We start from the raw sequence: 16,962 nt of genomic DNA, 5'->3' as shown, positions 1-16,962 counted from the left end.
ACCTTTTTACCCAGGGCAAGTACCAAACAACACCTGACATCTGTACAAAGTAGGGGGAGACATCAAGGGCAAAATTTTTTTAAATTAAAAAAAGGTGCCTCGAATGCATTGCCATGGATGGTGGTAGAGGCTGATAAAATAGGGACATTCAAAACTCTTAGACAGGCACTTGGATCCAGGAAAAATAGAGGGATATGGGTGTGAGGTAGGGAAGGTTTAGATTCTTGAGTAGGTTTATATAGGTCAGAACAACACCATGGGACAAAGGGCCTGGACTGTGCTATTTTGTTCTATTTGAAAATAAAAATCAGTTAGCACCAAGAGATTCATTCAGGAGCCTGATGGCTGCAGGAGAAACTGTCCAAGTCTGTTGGCACACATTTTCACACTTGTAGGCCTTCTCCCTAGTGGGAGGAGGGAAACAAGGGTGTGTCTTGGGTGGGATGGGCCTTCCAGGGCATTGGGTACCTTTCCTAAGCAGTGAAAGATGTATATGGAGTCCACGGAGAGGAAAGAAGCTTGTATTATATTCTGAGCCATATTCACCATGTTCTTTAGTTTCTACAGATCTTGAACAGAGCAGCTCCCAAACCATGTTGGGATGCATCCAAAAAGTGTTCTTATTACAGTGCATCTGCAGGATTAGCTTAGGAGTAAGTGGGATGTACCAACTTAGTCTTCTAAGACAGCAGAGGCATTAGTGTACTTTCCTGATCATTATATCAATATGCTTCTCTCAGGTCAGGTCATCGGAGACATGTTCCTAAGAACTTAAACTTGAATATTCTTTTGACTTTGGCACTATTAATGTGGACAGAGATGTGGACTCTGTCCCTTCTCCTGATCACTTCCTTTATTTCATTGAAAATAGCCCCCAAGTAATTAATCGCCAATCTATCGGCTAACATGCCAGCGTGAACAATCACAAACCGGCACACAGAGATCAAATCACCCCGGGGATGAACCACCCCTTTGCGATTCCAGGTGGTGAATGTGAAAGGGCCCAGAGAACCGGTTAACACTGGTCCAATGTGAACGGCTCTACCGGTATTTTACAAGGGGCTATTGGGATTGGCACCATGCCACCAGACTGAACTTTTTTCCTGTGTTGTAGTTAAAGAATATGCAGGAAAGAGAGGGATACATGCCAGGTGCAAGCAGCAAAGTTTTATCTCAAATTGGGCATCATGTTTAGTGCCAGTGTGTTGGCTGACAGGCCCATTCCTGTGCTGTACAGGTGAATGTTCTAACAAAATGTTGTACAACACCACAACACACAATAAAAGATTGAACTTGGCTCTTTTCTATTTAATTGCTTTGCTAATAAGAATAATAATTTATTAAAAGACAAAACTATAACCGATATTTCATGCAGTGTATGCAAGTTCAGTTATTGCACCCCACTCCCTCCAAACTTGAAGGAATCAGAACCATGTAAGAGTAAAAAAATAACTTTACTGTAATGTATTTACTTACATTCCAAAACTCTCCAGGCTGACATCCTTCATTTCACCCTCCATAAAATTTAAGGTCAGATACATCTCTGCTGCTTCCCGCATGCAAACTTGTAGCTGTCAATTTCAACCAGAACACTTATTCAATAGTTCTCAGTATGGTTTAAAAATGTATTTCAACCTCAGCATTTCTCGACTCAAAACTCGTAAAGTTCTTTATTCCTGCAAGATGTTTACACTGCTCTAATTTCTCGAGCTCCTCCAATTAAAAAAATCAAACATCTGTGGCAGCCCGCAATTGCAGAGATCGGGCCGGCACATCGCGCAGCAGCAGAAGTGGACAGAGATCGCGAAAGCAATCCCCAGGACAACAAACCGGCAGGGATAGAAGCTGGAGCAGCATCAGACCAACAGCCCTAACATGGACGTTCCTGCCCGCTATTGTACCTATCAATCAGCAAAAACGGCAGGAACTTGAACAGTATAAAAGCAGCCTTTCCAGCCCTAATAAAGGAGTGAGCTTAACCTGCCACGCTGTGTGTGTCTCTTTGTAGCGGTCGGCTAAATTGGTGACCACAACGGTTTAGAAAAGGACCTGACCTGGGATGACGAATCCACATGTGCGTTTGTGGAAACCAAAAGAAGCCCTGGCAGATGCACCCATGGCCCTTGCAGTTGATGCCTCAGGAATAGCGATTGATGGAGTCCTGGAGCAGCAGATGGAAGGAAGTTGGTACCCACTAGCTTTCTTCAGCAAACATCTGAGGCCTCCTGAACTAAAGTACAGTGCTTTCGATAGAGAGCCGCTAGCACTGTACTTAGCCATCCACCACTTGCGGTATTTTCTTGAGGGAAGGGTTTTCACGGACCACAAACCACTGACTTTCACACTGGCTAAAATCTCCGATCCCTGGTAAGCCTGCCAACAGAGACACTTGTCTTACATCTTGAAGTACACCACTGACGTCCAGCACTTCTCAGGCAAAGGCAACATGGTCGCGGATGCCTTGTCAAGACACAGCATCCACTTGCTGGTCAACGGTCTGGTCTTCACAGCACTGGCAGTGGCACAGCAGCAGGACGACGAGATCCCGCAGTATAGGACCGCTGTCACAGGCCTTCGGCTTCAGGACACCAGTCGGCACAGGTACTACCACCCTCCTGTGCAACATGGCCACTGGGCAGGCTTGACCTACTGTCCCAACTGCATGGAGGCGACAAGTTTTTGACTCCATCCACGGGTTGATTGGTGGCCAGCAAGTACGTGTGGCATGGATTGCAGAAACAAAACCGGGGGGTGGGCCAAGGCATGTACACATTGCCAAACAGCCAAAGTGCAGTGACACACCAAGGTCCTCCCTTTCGAGCCAATGGAATGCAGGTTTGACCATATTCACGGAGACATAGTGGGACCCTTGCCAGTCTCTCAGGGTTTCCGCTACCTCTTCAGTGGGCGACCACTTCACCCGGTGGCCACAAGCAATCCCTCTCGCCGACACATCCACCAAGTCCTGTGCCAAAGCACTCCTCTCATCCTGGATTGCAAGATTCAGGCTGCCACAGCACATCACTTCTGACCGAAGCACACAGTTCACCTCCAGTTTGTGGATAGACATTGCCAACCTGTGGGGCGCTCAGCTACACCATACAATGGCATACCACCCGCAAGCCAATGGCACGGTGGAGCATTTCCACAGACACCTCAAGACCTTCCTCATGTCCACTGCGTGGACGAGCTACCATGGGCAGTACTGGGCATCCGAACAGCGCCAAAAGAAGACCTCCAATCATCCTCCACTGAACTCTTCTACGGAGCCCCGCTCACGGTTCCTGGGGATTTTGTTCCACAGGCTAGTGGACAACAGGAGGAGACAACCACCTCCCTGAACAGGCTGCGTGAAAAGGTCAGTAACCTGGCTCCGATCCCACCCTCCAGGCACTGACAAGCCAAGTCAAACATCCCCAAAGATCTCAAGAACTGTTTGTACGCAGAGGACCCCACCATTCACCACTGTAGAAGCCACATGAAGGTCCCTTTCAAGTCATCCAGAACAACGAAGCCACCTTCGAGCTGGATATCGGTGGTAAACCAAAGGTCTACAGATAGACTCAAGCATGCCCACACAGACCCAGCAAAACCAGTGGAGACACCAACACCTCAATCCAGAGGCAGACCACAAAAGACTTTGGGGGCTATACCTACAGACACTATAGACTGTAACGCCCATTCTGGGGGGGAAGGGGTTCATATGATGGCCAGCAATTGTGGAGAGATAGGGCCGGCACAGACGTGGACAGAGAGTCCTAAAATGGGATTGGTCAAGCTGCCCAGCTAACTCAGCAGAAACAGGTTGGGGAAGAAGGGCATTCATATGCATGGATGTTCCCGCCCACTATTGTTATTCATATGGTTGACTCAGTCAATCAGGAAAAATGGCGGGAATTTGAACAGTATAAAAACAGCCTTTCCAACCCTAATAAAGGAGTGAGCTTAACCTGCTACACTGCGTGGGTGCGTGTTTCTTTGTTGCAGTCAGCTACACATCCGTTGAGAGCAAATGAAAATAATTTTTAAAATTGCAGCTGCTGTAACTTGGAGCAAATAAAAGCAACCTGCTGGAGGAACTTCAGCAGGTCAAGCAGCATCAGTGGGAAACAATAGTCAATCTTTCAGGTTGGAACCCTGAAGGCGGAAGAGAAACTACCCTCCTTTAGTAGCCAAATTCCCTACCATAACCATATAACCATATACAGCACAGAACAGGCCAGTTTGGCCCTACTAGTCCATGTCGGAACAAATCCCCACCCTCCTAGTCCCTCTGACCAGCACCTGGTCCATACCCCTCCAATCCTCTCCCCTCCAGTCTTTCCTTAAATGTAAATAACGTTCCTGCTTCAACCACCTCCGCCGGAAGCTTATTCCACATCCCATCATCCTTTGCGTGAAGAAATTTCCCCTCATGTTCCCCTTATAATTTTCCCCTTTCAATCTCAAGCCATGGCCTCTGGTTTGAATATCCCCCCACTCTTAATTGAAAAAGCCTATCCATGTTTAATTCCAGACCTGGAATATCAACTCCTTTTCTTTCATGGAAATTTCTTGACCTGCAGAATATATCCAACACTTACTTTCTGTTAACCTTACCATTTTAACCCAGCATGGTTTAAGGCTCTGGAATTCCAACCTAAATATCATCCACTTGAATGTTTATTTTTGCAGCTCAGTCATGCTGCGTTCTACAATATTATTTATCAAGCCACAGATAACTTTAACAATCCAGATTGTGGAGAAGTACTTAAAATTATGGAAATACCCGATTGGGGATGGATTCAGACCATTTCTACTACATGTGGTCTATCTAGAACAGGAGAGTATGGATGCAACTGTCTCAAGAGATTGAGAGGATAATGAGGGACAGTCAGCATTTGAAAAACTTGAGTAATCTTTGATAAAGTAACAGAGGGGTTCACGAACACAGTGCAATAAATAATAAAGTCACAAAGACCTGCAAAGTAAACTAAAGTACAATGAACTTGATATGTAAAAGGATAGGAGGCACAGAATGGTAAATAAACGTTTAACTAATTTTAAAAATTTAAACATAAAACATTTGAACACAACTCCTTATCTGATTACTAAGAAAGCCCAATGCTCCAGTGTCTGACCAGAGCTGGGAATCTGGTCTGCAGATGGAGCCCAGAACAAGCTGGAGCGCAATTCTGAATACTATGGGTTATGAATGTGGATAGATTTGCAAGATAAAGCAAAGCCCCAGAGAGTCTGTGTATTTGTTGTTCCCTTTAAATTCACCAGCTTCACTGGGAAAAAAAATATTTACATGCTACACAGAGCGATAAAGATGAAATTATTGGTAATTTAGGTGTAGCATCCAACAGTCCCAAAAAAAATCTGCCAGTCCAGCATTATCAAAGTCCCAGGAATGCTACATTATAAATACAGTAAATCCTCATTAGAACGCGGTAGTGGGCGTCCAAGATTTCATACCACGTTACACCCGAGTCACAGAAAAGATGCATACATGTCATGGTTCAGGAAGCAGGAAAACCGAATACTGTGACTCAAACCCTATAATAAGACCTTTAAACTCCACATACAGGTATACAATCCTTTATCCAGAACCCTTGGGGGACACTGTATTCGGATTTCAGAAACCCAGATTTAAGCCCACCCCCACCCCCACCCCCTTCCAGTCGCGCTGCTGTCTCCCCACCCCCCTTCCTCACCTGCCCGACTCGCGCTGCCAGTGCCCCCCCCCCTTGCCCGCCCGGTGTCCCCTCCCTTGCCTGCCCGACTCGCGCTGCCGGTGTTCCCCCGTCCTCTGTCCACCCAACTCGCACTGCCGGTGTCTCCCCCCCCCCACCACCCTCGCCCAGCATGAGTCCATTTTTGAGTTTGTGGCTGTTAGCCAATGTTAGTCTGGCATCCTAAAATCAATGTTTGGGGTCCACAGATACCCGTGTTATAAGCGATTCCGTGGATTAACGAATTGCGTTCTAACGAGTTTTCACTGTATCTAGTGGAGTTCCTAGTGTCTAGTGTTAGGACAACTCATTTTCTTGCACATCAAAAAAAAAACAAATGGGCACAGGCAATACAATTGTGAGTGTTTAAAAAAGCTGTGAAAGATAGTGTAGAGCAATAGCTACCAAATGAGGTAATAGATGGAGAAAGGAGGGAGGAGACAGCAGCAAGGGGTGGAGGGATGGCTAGGTGAATATTCCCTCCCTTCTCCACCTATTACCTCCTGCCTTTGCGACTACACCTCCCCCGACTCTTTTATTCAGACACCTGTTGACATTTTTCCACATCTTGACAAAGGCCTCAAGCCCAAATTGCCAGTTATGTATTTTTACCTTTGCTATATAAAGGACACTGATTGACCTGCTGAGTTTCTCCAGCATTGTTTTTGGTTCAACCACAGTATCTACAGATTTTCATATTTTACTTCAATACTAAAGAAACTTTTATTGCACTTTTTAAACATGTTACATAGAAATGAAATACATTTCCAGTGAACCTAGGGAGTTTAAAGTGAATAGCAAATACAAAAACATTCCCTTCCAGCTCCAGCTACAAGCCCACCCACACTCTTGCCCCTAGTATTCCAAACCCAGCTCCTGGCTGCAGTCAAGATCACCCCTCTTGCTGTGTACTCCATATGCATTCTGGATGCCCTGCTGACATCCAAGACCAATGAACAAGCCAGATTCTGAACATCAGCATTTATGAATAATCAAATAATGGCCCATCAAGTTTTACTGTGCATGCACAAAAGCTAGTGGTCAAATGATGACTAGTGATAGCCTCCTGGAACCTGTACTTGAGTCTCAGCTTTTCATTATGCTATTTATAATTTGGATGAAGAATTGGAGAGTGCCTTTAGAAGTTTTTAAATACTTATTTTAATTAAGTAATTTATCAAAGATAAAATTACTCAGTATGGCTGGATTATCACCCTGTTGCCAAGAGATGTCATGTAAACAGGTACTTCAAGTCCCATATTAATTCCTCCTTCCAAGGCTGAAGTACCAGGCTTCTGGATGGTTGCCCACAATTCTCTCAAAATCTTCAAATATAAATATAAATAATATAAAAATATCAATATATAAAAATATAAATATATAACATATAAATATTTAAAATGTAAATATTTAATATAAATATTTAAAATATAAATATATAAATAGATAAATATAAATAAAAAATAAATATCTATATAAATAAATATTGTTTCATGAACATGACAGTCCCACTGATTAAAGAAAAGGCTTCAAAGCGTGCAATGGGGCACCAACAGGCTTAAAGACTGTTCCTTCCACACAATCATATGGTTCCTGAATACCAATGGATTCTTTTCTCTCTCCCCCCCCCCCCCCCACCACATTGCAACTTTATATTCCATCTCTATGCTTTTTCTTCCACTTTATATGGTTGTACAAATATTAAGAGTTGGCCTGTTGGCCTACTCAGAGGAATTTTTTCACTAAAGCAGGTTTACTGTGACAAATTTTTGAAATTTAAAAAGAGCAGCATGTCTTGCGAGATGAAACTCAATGCATCATCTCCCAGAATAACCAAACTGTGCATTCTAACAATGTATTGCGAAGCTCAAAAAAAATTGTGGCAAACTACACCACTCCATTATCAAACTGGCCCCCACAGGATCAGAAGTTCCCGGTGGCCAGGGACACAAAGAACTCTGGAGGCACATGACTTCAGAGGTCAGGTGATTGTGCGCAAACTGTAATTATTTAAACTCCTGAGAAGATTCCATTAAGCAGTTCTGTTGGTTCAGCTCACAGACAACTTTTATTCACTGCACCACTCGCTACATTGGGACATTTGGACATTGGGTCCAAACAACACTTTGGACTTCACTATGGATGCACATAACGCCATTGCCCTCAAATGTCCAATACTTTAGACCTCACAACCACAGGTCTGGTTCGAGCACGCTGAGTTCCAATGCCATCTACGTCAGATGAGCGCCAACACAACAAAGTACTGCTATGTCGTTGCTTCAATGGACCAAGACAATGCGGGGCATACTGTAGATTGAGAGGTTTTTTATACAAACATGCCAACCACCAACCAACGACAGGTATGAAGCCATCAAAGTTCTGCTCACATGTATTTTCGGCTTTTCCCGATGCAAAAGGGCAGCACAATTTCTCCATATGGACAGCCTGGCCGATCACATTCCTTCCGAACTAATGAACGAGATGCTGGCGCTCATGGAGGGATACAACCTCTGTCTGCTTTTTGAGCAACTTTATCCTCTAGCAAATGTCAGAAGACATCCATTTGCTGCATGCAGACAAAAACTTTAACGACCCCGCCACTTAGCAGCCCATGCTGATGAGTTGTGGCACACTAAGCAACATGGTAGACTTTCAGTTGAACGCGTAGTGGTGCCTCAGCAAAGAGCACCAACCCTGCCAACTCCAGATAGCGGTGCAGCATCAGACTCGACTGGACACAGCACAGACAGACAGCAGTGGTGCTATTATCATCAGAGATGGGGAGCTGTAGCCTCCCCCCCCCCCACCGCTGCTGTCCCTCCTACACACATCTGGGAAACACCAAGGCCAGCCGTTGGTAGTGGTTGCAACAGCCAGCCACAAGAACGATCTCCTTTTCCTCTAGGATCGACACTCAGGCTGTCTGTTCTTGGTCAACACTGGAGCGGAAGTAAGCACGTTTCCCTCCTCTGGCCCAGACACACGCTCTTTCACAGCCGCCCACAACAAAAGCATCCAGACATGCAGGTCACAGACAATTCCACTCAATTTCAGTTCGTCACAATTCAGCTTGTCCTTCACCATTGCTGATGTATCAGACACTCCTGGGAGCTAATTTTTTTTTTTTTTTTCCGCAAGCGCACTCTGTTCTAGTAGATCTCAAAGGTCGCCACCTAGTTATTCAGACTTTTGGGTCACTCACTGTGCACCCTTCGGCATTGCCCGCACCTCACCTCAGTGACACTCTCGAACAATGAATACGCCAGAATCCTAGCAGAAATCCCCAGCATTATTACTCCGCAGTTATGGATGGCCCAACCGAAACATGGAGTACAGCCCCACATTCTGACTCATGGACGTCCCCCTAAATGCTATCTCCGGATAAATTGTGGATGGCTAAAGCCAAATTCCAACACATGGAGGAAATAGGGATTGTTCACAGTTCCGACAGCTCTTGGGAATCATCGCTGATTATGATACATAAGGCTTGTTGGGACTATCGGCATCTGAACAACATCACTGTAGATCACTACCTGGTTCCCCATATATAGGATTTCTCTGTGATCCTCAACGGCTCTAAGATTTTCTCCAAAATTGACCTGATGCAGAGGTACCATCAGATCCCAATTCACCCAGATGACATTCATAAGACTGCCTGGATTACCCAGCTTTGGCCATTTGAATTCCTCTGTATGCCTTTCGGTTTAAAAGAGGTGGGTCAGACATTTCAATGCCTAATGGACACAGTTACCTGGGGCCTGAATTTCATACTTGTTTATTTGGACAACATCCTTATCGCCAGCCACTCGCCCACCTCCATCAACTATGTCAGCAGGTAGATGACCACGGGTTAGTGATCAACCTGACCAAATGCCAGTTTGGCCTCAAGTCAATCTATTTCCTCGGCCACCGCATCAGTCAACACTGAGCAGTTTCATTCCCTTCCCAAGGTCAAGGCCATTTGCAAATTTTCAAAACCCTCTACTATTAGAGGCCTGGAGGAGTTTGTTGGCATGATCAACTTTTACCATCGTTTCGTGCCAGCTGCAGCCACTTTTCAAACTCTTGTCCAGACATCCCAAGGAACTGAAATGGAATGACAAGGACGCAGCTGCATTCAAGACTGCCAAAGGAGCACTACCAGGAGCCACTATGCTCATGTACCTGAGGGTTGACATGCCAACGGCTCTGATGGTGGATGTGTCAGGCACTGCATTAGGAGACGACCTGGAGCAGCTTATCAACAGCATCTGGAAACCCCTAGCTTTCTTTAGCCATCATTTGAGACCACTAGAGCAAAAGTACAGTGAAACATAGAAACATAGAAATAGGAGCAGGAGTAGGTCATTCGACCCTTCGAGCCTGCTCCGCCATTCAACGAGATCATGGCTGATCTTAAAGTTCAGTACCCCGTCCCCGCCTTTTCTCCATAGCCTTTTGACAAGAAGCTCCTTGCTCTCTACTTGGGCCATACACCATTGCACTATTTCCTTGCAGGCAGAGAGTTCACTGGCTACTTTCACCTTTGCCAAGATGTCAGATCCGGGGTGAGCACAACAACTGTCGTACATTTCAAAGTTTACAACTACGATAAAATACATTGGCAGGAAGGACAATCCAATCGTTGACAAGCTATCCTGCACCACCATCACTTACCTGCATTCGCCTGCTCCCGGTATAGACTACATGGCTTTGGAAGCAGCTCTACATCAAAACGAAGAGATCGTTGTGTATCGCACTGGCATATCAGGACTGAAATTGGAGGACATGCGTTTTGGTCCAGCAAATGCCTCCCTACTTTCTGACATATCCAACAGCCAATCGAGGCCCATTATACCTGCTGCGTGGCGACATCAGGTATTTGATGTCGTACACAGTTTGGCTCATCCTTCGATTAGGATGACAACAAGGCTCATGGCAGGCAAATTCATGTAGCACGCCCTGTGCAAGCAAGTTGGCGCTCAGGCAAGGACATGCAAGCAAGTCAGCACTTGGGCAAGGACATCCAAGCAGTGGCAGCCATCAAAGGTTCAGCGCCACACCAAAGCCCCACTACACATTTATGCGCCCACGCAGCGCAGGTTTGATCACATCCAAGTGGATATCATCATCCTGTTGCCTCCAAGGGTGCTACTCACCTCTTCACAACAGTAGACAGGTTCACAAGATGGCCAGAGGTTTCTTGCTCTCTGAGACCTCTGCCTCAGCTTGTGCGAGAGCCCTCATTGGCAAATGGATAGTGAGTTTCGGACTACCCGTAAATATTTCCTCTGACTGGACCTCAGTTTGCGTTCAGTAACTGTGCATGCAAATGCATTGGTTCAGTCTATCATCATCCCCAGTCCAATGGTTTAGTGGAATGCTTTCACTATCATATGAAAACCACTCTCATGGCTTGTCTTAAGGGACCAGATTGGAAAGGTGAACTGTTTTGGGTACTTTTAGGTATCCGTATTGCACCAAAGGAAGATCTAGCCACATCCTCCACAGAAATGGTTTACAGCAGTCCTCTAACAGTCCCAGAGGATTTCATTCCAGCAGCACGTGGATAGCAAGAGTCTCCCATTTCAGTACTCACATATTTAAGGGAGAAGGTGGGTCCACTGGTGCCTGTTCCAGCCACCCAGCATGGGTCTAAGACTTCATACATTCCACCTGAACTCAAGGATTGTCTTTATGTATTCCTGTGCAGGGATGCACACTGGACGCTGTTGCAACGGCCTTAGGGTGGTATGGAATGACACCTCCACATTTGTTCTTGACATTGCAGCAGGCAAGAAACCATTTTGGAAGATCGCCTTAAGCCGGCACACATGGACCTAGATCAGCTGGTATAGGTAGCATTCCCCCAGCACAGGGGGTGTCCGCTGGCCCATTCTAACTGAATAGGCAAATCTGCAGTGTCACTTCCAAACTCCGGTTCCGAGGGGGGGGGGGGGGATTATGTGGTGAACTGCGCCACTCCTTTATCAAACTGGCGTCTGTAGTTGTGGGCTCTCACAGGATTAGGAGTTCCTGGTGGACGGGGGGGACAAAGAACTCGGAGGTGCGGGACTTCAGAGGTTGGGTGATTGTGATAGTGCACCATCTGTAATTATTTAAACTCCTATTGTGCTTTATTAAATGCATCACTCGCTACAAAGTAATAAATACTTATTTAAAATCAAACTAATTTTATATAAAATATCCTTAGTCAAGTATGTCAAATTTGAACTGGAGGGGCAAAAACAAAATTGAAATATTTGGAGGACTCCAATCCTTTCCTCCAATACCCAAATTTTAAGCATATTTGAAGTTCAAATACTTTTCCAACTTCTTGAAGCAGGTTTAAAACAATTTAGACACATGATACGGCAATACAGCACTAATTTGCATTCAGTGTGTAGAAAATTAAAGGTATCAATCTAATTCAGGGCTTTAGAAGACTTCACAAGTAATGAAAACAAAACCTTTTTTTTTTAAATAAAAAGTTCTTCCACTGTTGGATTACAGCTTTGTTCTAACCCCATGCAATGAATTATGTCAAGAGTTTAGAGGAGCTACTTATTATTTTTAAAAAAGGTGAACAAAAAATACGAAATTCTCAAAAGGGAAACAATCAAGTACATTATCAAGGAAAAACATTTTAGGTTTTTGAAGGCAAGGAGGCAGATACAAAGCAGAGTCTCTTTCTTTGGCTTGGCTTCGCGGACAAATATTTATGGAGGGATATGTCCACGTCTGCTGCAGGCTTGTTGGTGACTGACAAGTCCGATGCGGGACAGGCAGGCACGGTTGCAGCGGTTGCAAGGGAAAATTGGTTGGTTGGGGTTGGGTGTTGGGTTTTTCCTCCTTTGTCTTTTGTCAGTGCGGTCTTCTTCAAAGGAGGTTGTTGCCCGCCGAACTGTGAGGCGCCAAGATGCATGGTTGGAGGCGAGATCAGCCCACTAGCGGTGGTCAATGTGGTAGGCGCCAAGAGTAATTTGGGGATAAATCCACAGGAACTGCCTTTATTTGGATAAATGGGATTAAAGATTGTAAAGAGTGTAGTAAAGCCATGCATCAAATCCACAAAGGAATGCAGAACAAAATTCTTGAAATGATTTCCAGAAGTAGATGCAGCTTATCAAACTTGGCAAGGATGAGGTGGTGAATCTGCTGATTCTTTTATGGCACAGGACACAAGCTAAAGTACAGTGCATTAAATTAAATTCATGATTACCAAGTGGTAAAGAGACAAGAGAAGGACAAGCAAAAAGGAGAAACTAAATGATTTAGGTTACATCAGCAGGGTGGAGAAGTTCAGACAGAAGTTAGAGATGGAAGAAAATGGCATTAGACGATGATACATATTGAACTGAACAGACTGCAAATGTTGCACATTTCCAGATTTATTCAGGAACAACCAAGGTTAATGGAATTCAAAAATTCAAAAGGAAGAAAGTGTAAAAACAGCAGAGCATAATGGTTATCATGGACAGGTCACAAGTCTTCCGTAAACCAGTCGCCCAATTTATACTTGGTCTCACTGATGCACAAGCCACATCAAGAGGGGAATATGCAATAGATGATGATGGAGGAGATGCATACGAAATTACATATATATTCAGGTGCATTTAAATTGGTGAGACCAAGCACAGACTAGGTGTTATTTTGTACAGTGGCCATCCTCACTTGGTTGCATGCCATTTCAAATCCCATATCAATGTTGGCCCTCAGCTTTCTCCACTGTCAATGAGAAAAACAGCATCTTGTATTCTGCGAGTAGCCAACAACCCAATGGTTATGGATATTGAATTTTCCAATTAAAACCTACCCTTTTTATTCTCCCCCCCCACCACAAACCACACTATTTCATTTCCCTTTCTCAATGTTTCCTCCTTCATCACCTACAAACATCTGTCTCTCCTTCCACCCACTCCTCACAATATCTGATCCCAGCTACCCTCTTTTTCCACCCCCCCTCCTTTATCTGAGTCCACAGATCACCCACCACCGTTTCCCAACTCCATCACACATCCCTCCCCCCCGCACAAAACAAAAGCCTGCTTCTATCTGCCCAACTACAGCATCTCCCTTCTATTACTTACCAGCCCCTCCCTCACCGTTCCTTATCACCTCTTTTATACTGGCACTCTTCCCTTAACACACTCAGTCCTAATGCAGGATTTCCACCTGAAACATCACAGATGCTGCCTAACCCTCCTAGAGTTTTATTTTTGCTGGGTTTATGTAACACAAACACAGTTAAGAATAATTATTTTCAGAGTAGCATAAAACATCATTAAGCCATACAGGGAAGGGTTAAGGCACAATAAGTTTTTCCCCCCCCAAATATAGGCCAATTTCAAGGATCAACTTTGAAGAGAAATGATGTTGAAAATTGAAGGGGTAATTCCAGAGTATTGAATCAAAAAAGTGAAACAATGGACAAAGCATTCTCAATCATGGTCATTCTGAAAGGGCTACAATCAAAAAGTCTTCCTCAAATGATTAGTAGTTGGAACAAGGCCCAGGAGAGGTTTGAATATCCAAAATTCTGTTTATTTTTATGTTTTGTCTTAAAGGCACACAAAGGCAATCCACTATCAAGACAAGAGAGAAGCAAAAAAGTCCAGAGTCCCTGCAAGCTCCTGTCCTGTTCAGCAATGAACCAAAGCTTGAGGGATCCAGAAGCTCAAAGGGCACAGACCTGCTTTTTCATAATTTCCCATAATAAAAGTTACAAGGGTGATCGGAGTCACAAGGCCCAGGAGAGGTTTGAATATCCAAAATTCTGTTTATTTTTATGTTTTGTCTTAAAGGCACACAAAGGCGATCCACTATCAAGACAAGAGAGAAGCAAAAAAGCCCAGAGTCCCTGCAAGCTCCTGTCCTGTTCAGCAATGAACTAAAGCTTGAGGGATCCAGAAGCTCAAAGGGCACAGACATGCTTTTTCATAATTTCCCATAATAAAAGTTACAAGGGTGATCGGAGTCACAGGTGCTATCATCTGGTTCTGAGATGCCATGCCACAAAGTGATGTGTTGCAAATGCCAGAAAGTAATGGAAATATTCAGCCAGGACTGACAGAATCAGACCCTCAGGTGACTTCAGTAGATTCACCCTCAAAATTAGGAGCTAGAAATTCCAGAGTTCTGTGGTAATGGGCTTTTTGAAGCTTAACACTACCTTTAGGAAGAGAGTTTTCCCCTACACACCAATTTCTGCTCCACTTCCACAAACTTGTATGTGGGTAAGAGTATTAAATCAGAGACATCCCTGGACCACGAGCAAGCATGGAAAAAATGGGTGAAAGAGCCTCAGGAGATGTGGAACAGTTTTATATAACGATATAACAGTTTACAGTGCAGAAACAGGTTCACTTGAACAACTCCACTAGCTCCCCCCCACCAACCTCCTCATATCCACGTACACATCCAATCTTCTCTTAAATGACAGAAAGGACCCTGCCAAAACTATCTCCTCTGAGTGAAGAAGCACCCTCTAACATTTTTCCTAAAGTTTTGCCCCCTTACCCTTATGCCCTCTTGTTCCAACCTCCCCTACACTCAGGGGAAAGAGTCTACTCATGTCTAGTCTATCCCCTTCATAATTTTAAATACCTCTATCAAATCCCCTCTCAAGCTGAAGTTTATGAAGGGTACAGGACACAAAGAACAGCATTGAAATTATTGTCCAGAGTGATGAAAGGATGACAGAAAAGCTGATGCAGAGGAAAATAGGCAGTATTAGAACCCAGAAGGTAGCAGAGGAGACTCAGCTCAGTCAAAAAAGACCTGTTGAAGGAACAAATTCTGGGCCACTCTAGAGAAGCCTTTAATGAATGTCCTGTGACAACCAATATAACTTCAAAATAGGCTACTGTCGTGGCAGCTAAACGGAGCTGAAAGATTGAGACCAGTGCTCAGTGGACTCATCTGCACTCCAGTTGTTTATTGAAACTTCTCGCCCTGTGCCTTAAGGCCATAGGTAAGTCCCAGCCTCGCACTGGAAACTACGTCATGACATAGTTCTGTGCGCACGTGGACCCGACTGGCGGAAAAGACGTCCCCAGCGGTGCCATCTTGACGTGGCTGCTACTGTAACATGTGGAGCCGTTTCACCTGCCGTCACTGATGTGCGCCGCCACATTACCTCAATGACGAGGGCATGTGGCACACCACATATAGGGCATCAACTAGAAAGGATATAAACATATTAAACATTAAAAAATGGCAATTACAGTGTTTGCATTTTTGCATAAAACAGGAACAAACAAGACCTGTATCTAGACAAAATGCTCTCCTTTACCAGCAACCCTCCCAAATAACCTAATAATTCCACAATGGATTTATTAGCATTCATCCTTGTAATTCTCAGTTTTAGTTATTCAGAAGTAAATTGTAGAATATCTATTTGCTTTTATAAGTCTCTTTTGGAAAAATTTTGTTTGATTATCCCTCTTTTTTTTTATTTTTTATTTTTCACACCATAAATCACAATAGCCATGATATACACTTTTTCTTTTTCACACATTTACAGTGACTTTTTCTCCCCCCCCCCCTTCCTCCCAAGCCACCCCCCCCACCCCTCATCCATTTTAGGTATACAATCTAGGTTGCATTAATTCAGTCAGACAATGTTGTCATTCAACAAAAATACACCAGAAATTCTACAGAGTCCATTCTTTTCTTTCCTTCTCCTTCCATCAACTTAGGTAATGTTTGTCCCCGGTAGGTTTTCGCTATTGTATTTAATGTAAGGCTCCCATACTTGTTCGAATATTTCAATATTATTTCTTAAACTATATGTTATTTTTTCTAATGGAATACATTTATTCATTTCTATATACCATTGTTGTATTTTCAAATTATCTTCCAATTTCCAGGTTGACATAATACATTTTTTTGCTACGGCTAGGGCTATCTTAACAAATCTTTTTTGTGCATCCTCCAAATCAATTCCAAATTCTTCGTTTTTTATGTTACTTAGGAGAAAGATTTCTGGATTCTTTGGTATATTGTTTTCTGTTATTTTATTTAATATCTGATTGAGATCATCCCAAAATTTTTCTACTCTCTCACATGTCCAGATTGCATGAATTGTTGTTCCCATTTCTTTTTTACATCGAAAACATCTATCTGATTCTGTTGGGTCCCATTTATTTAACTTTTGCGGTGTAATGTATAGCCTGTGTAACCAATTATATTGTATCATACGTAGCCTCGTATTTATTGTATTTCTCATCGTTCCAGAACATAATTTCTCCCATGTTTCCTTTTT

General features: G+C 43.9%; 1 protein-coding gene across 9 annotated transcripts in view; it reads right to left on the bottom strand.

Moving 5' to 3' along the window:
* acsl1a (acyl-CoA synthetase long chain family member 1a) overlaps nt 1-16,962 on the bottom strand; it is a 241,795-nt gene that overhangs the window by 212,864 nt on the left and 11,969 nt on the right. Inside the window, exon 1 of one of the 9 annotated variants that reach the window (XM_069939843.1) lies at nt 1,477-1,571. The exons of the other annotated variants lie outside the window; for them this stretch is intronic. Coding sequence (XP_069795944.1) covers nt 1,477-1,501 — 25 coding nt within the window. The 5' untranslated portion in view covers nt 1,502-1,571. Of the gene's footprint in view, nt 1-1,476; nt 1,572-16,962 lie in introns of those variants that run through there. 9 annotated transcript variants of the gene reach the window in all.

The sequence above is a fragment of the Narcine bancroftii genome, chromosome 1 (assembly GCF_036971445.1).
Source record: "Narcine bancroftii isolate sNarBan1 chromosome 1, sNarBan1.hap1, whole genome shotgun sequence".
Taxonomy (NCBI): Eukaryota; Metazoa; Chordata; class Chondrichthyes; order Torpediniformes; family Narcinidae; genus Narcine; species Narcine bancroftii.
Note: the sequence above shows the minus strand (reverse complement) of the source record. Positions and strands in the feature narration are given on the sequence as shown.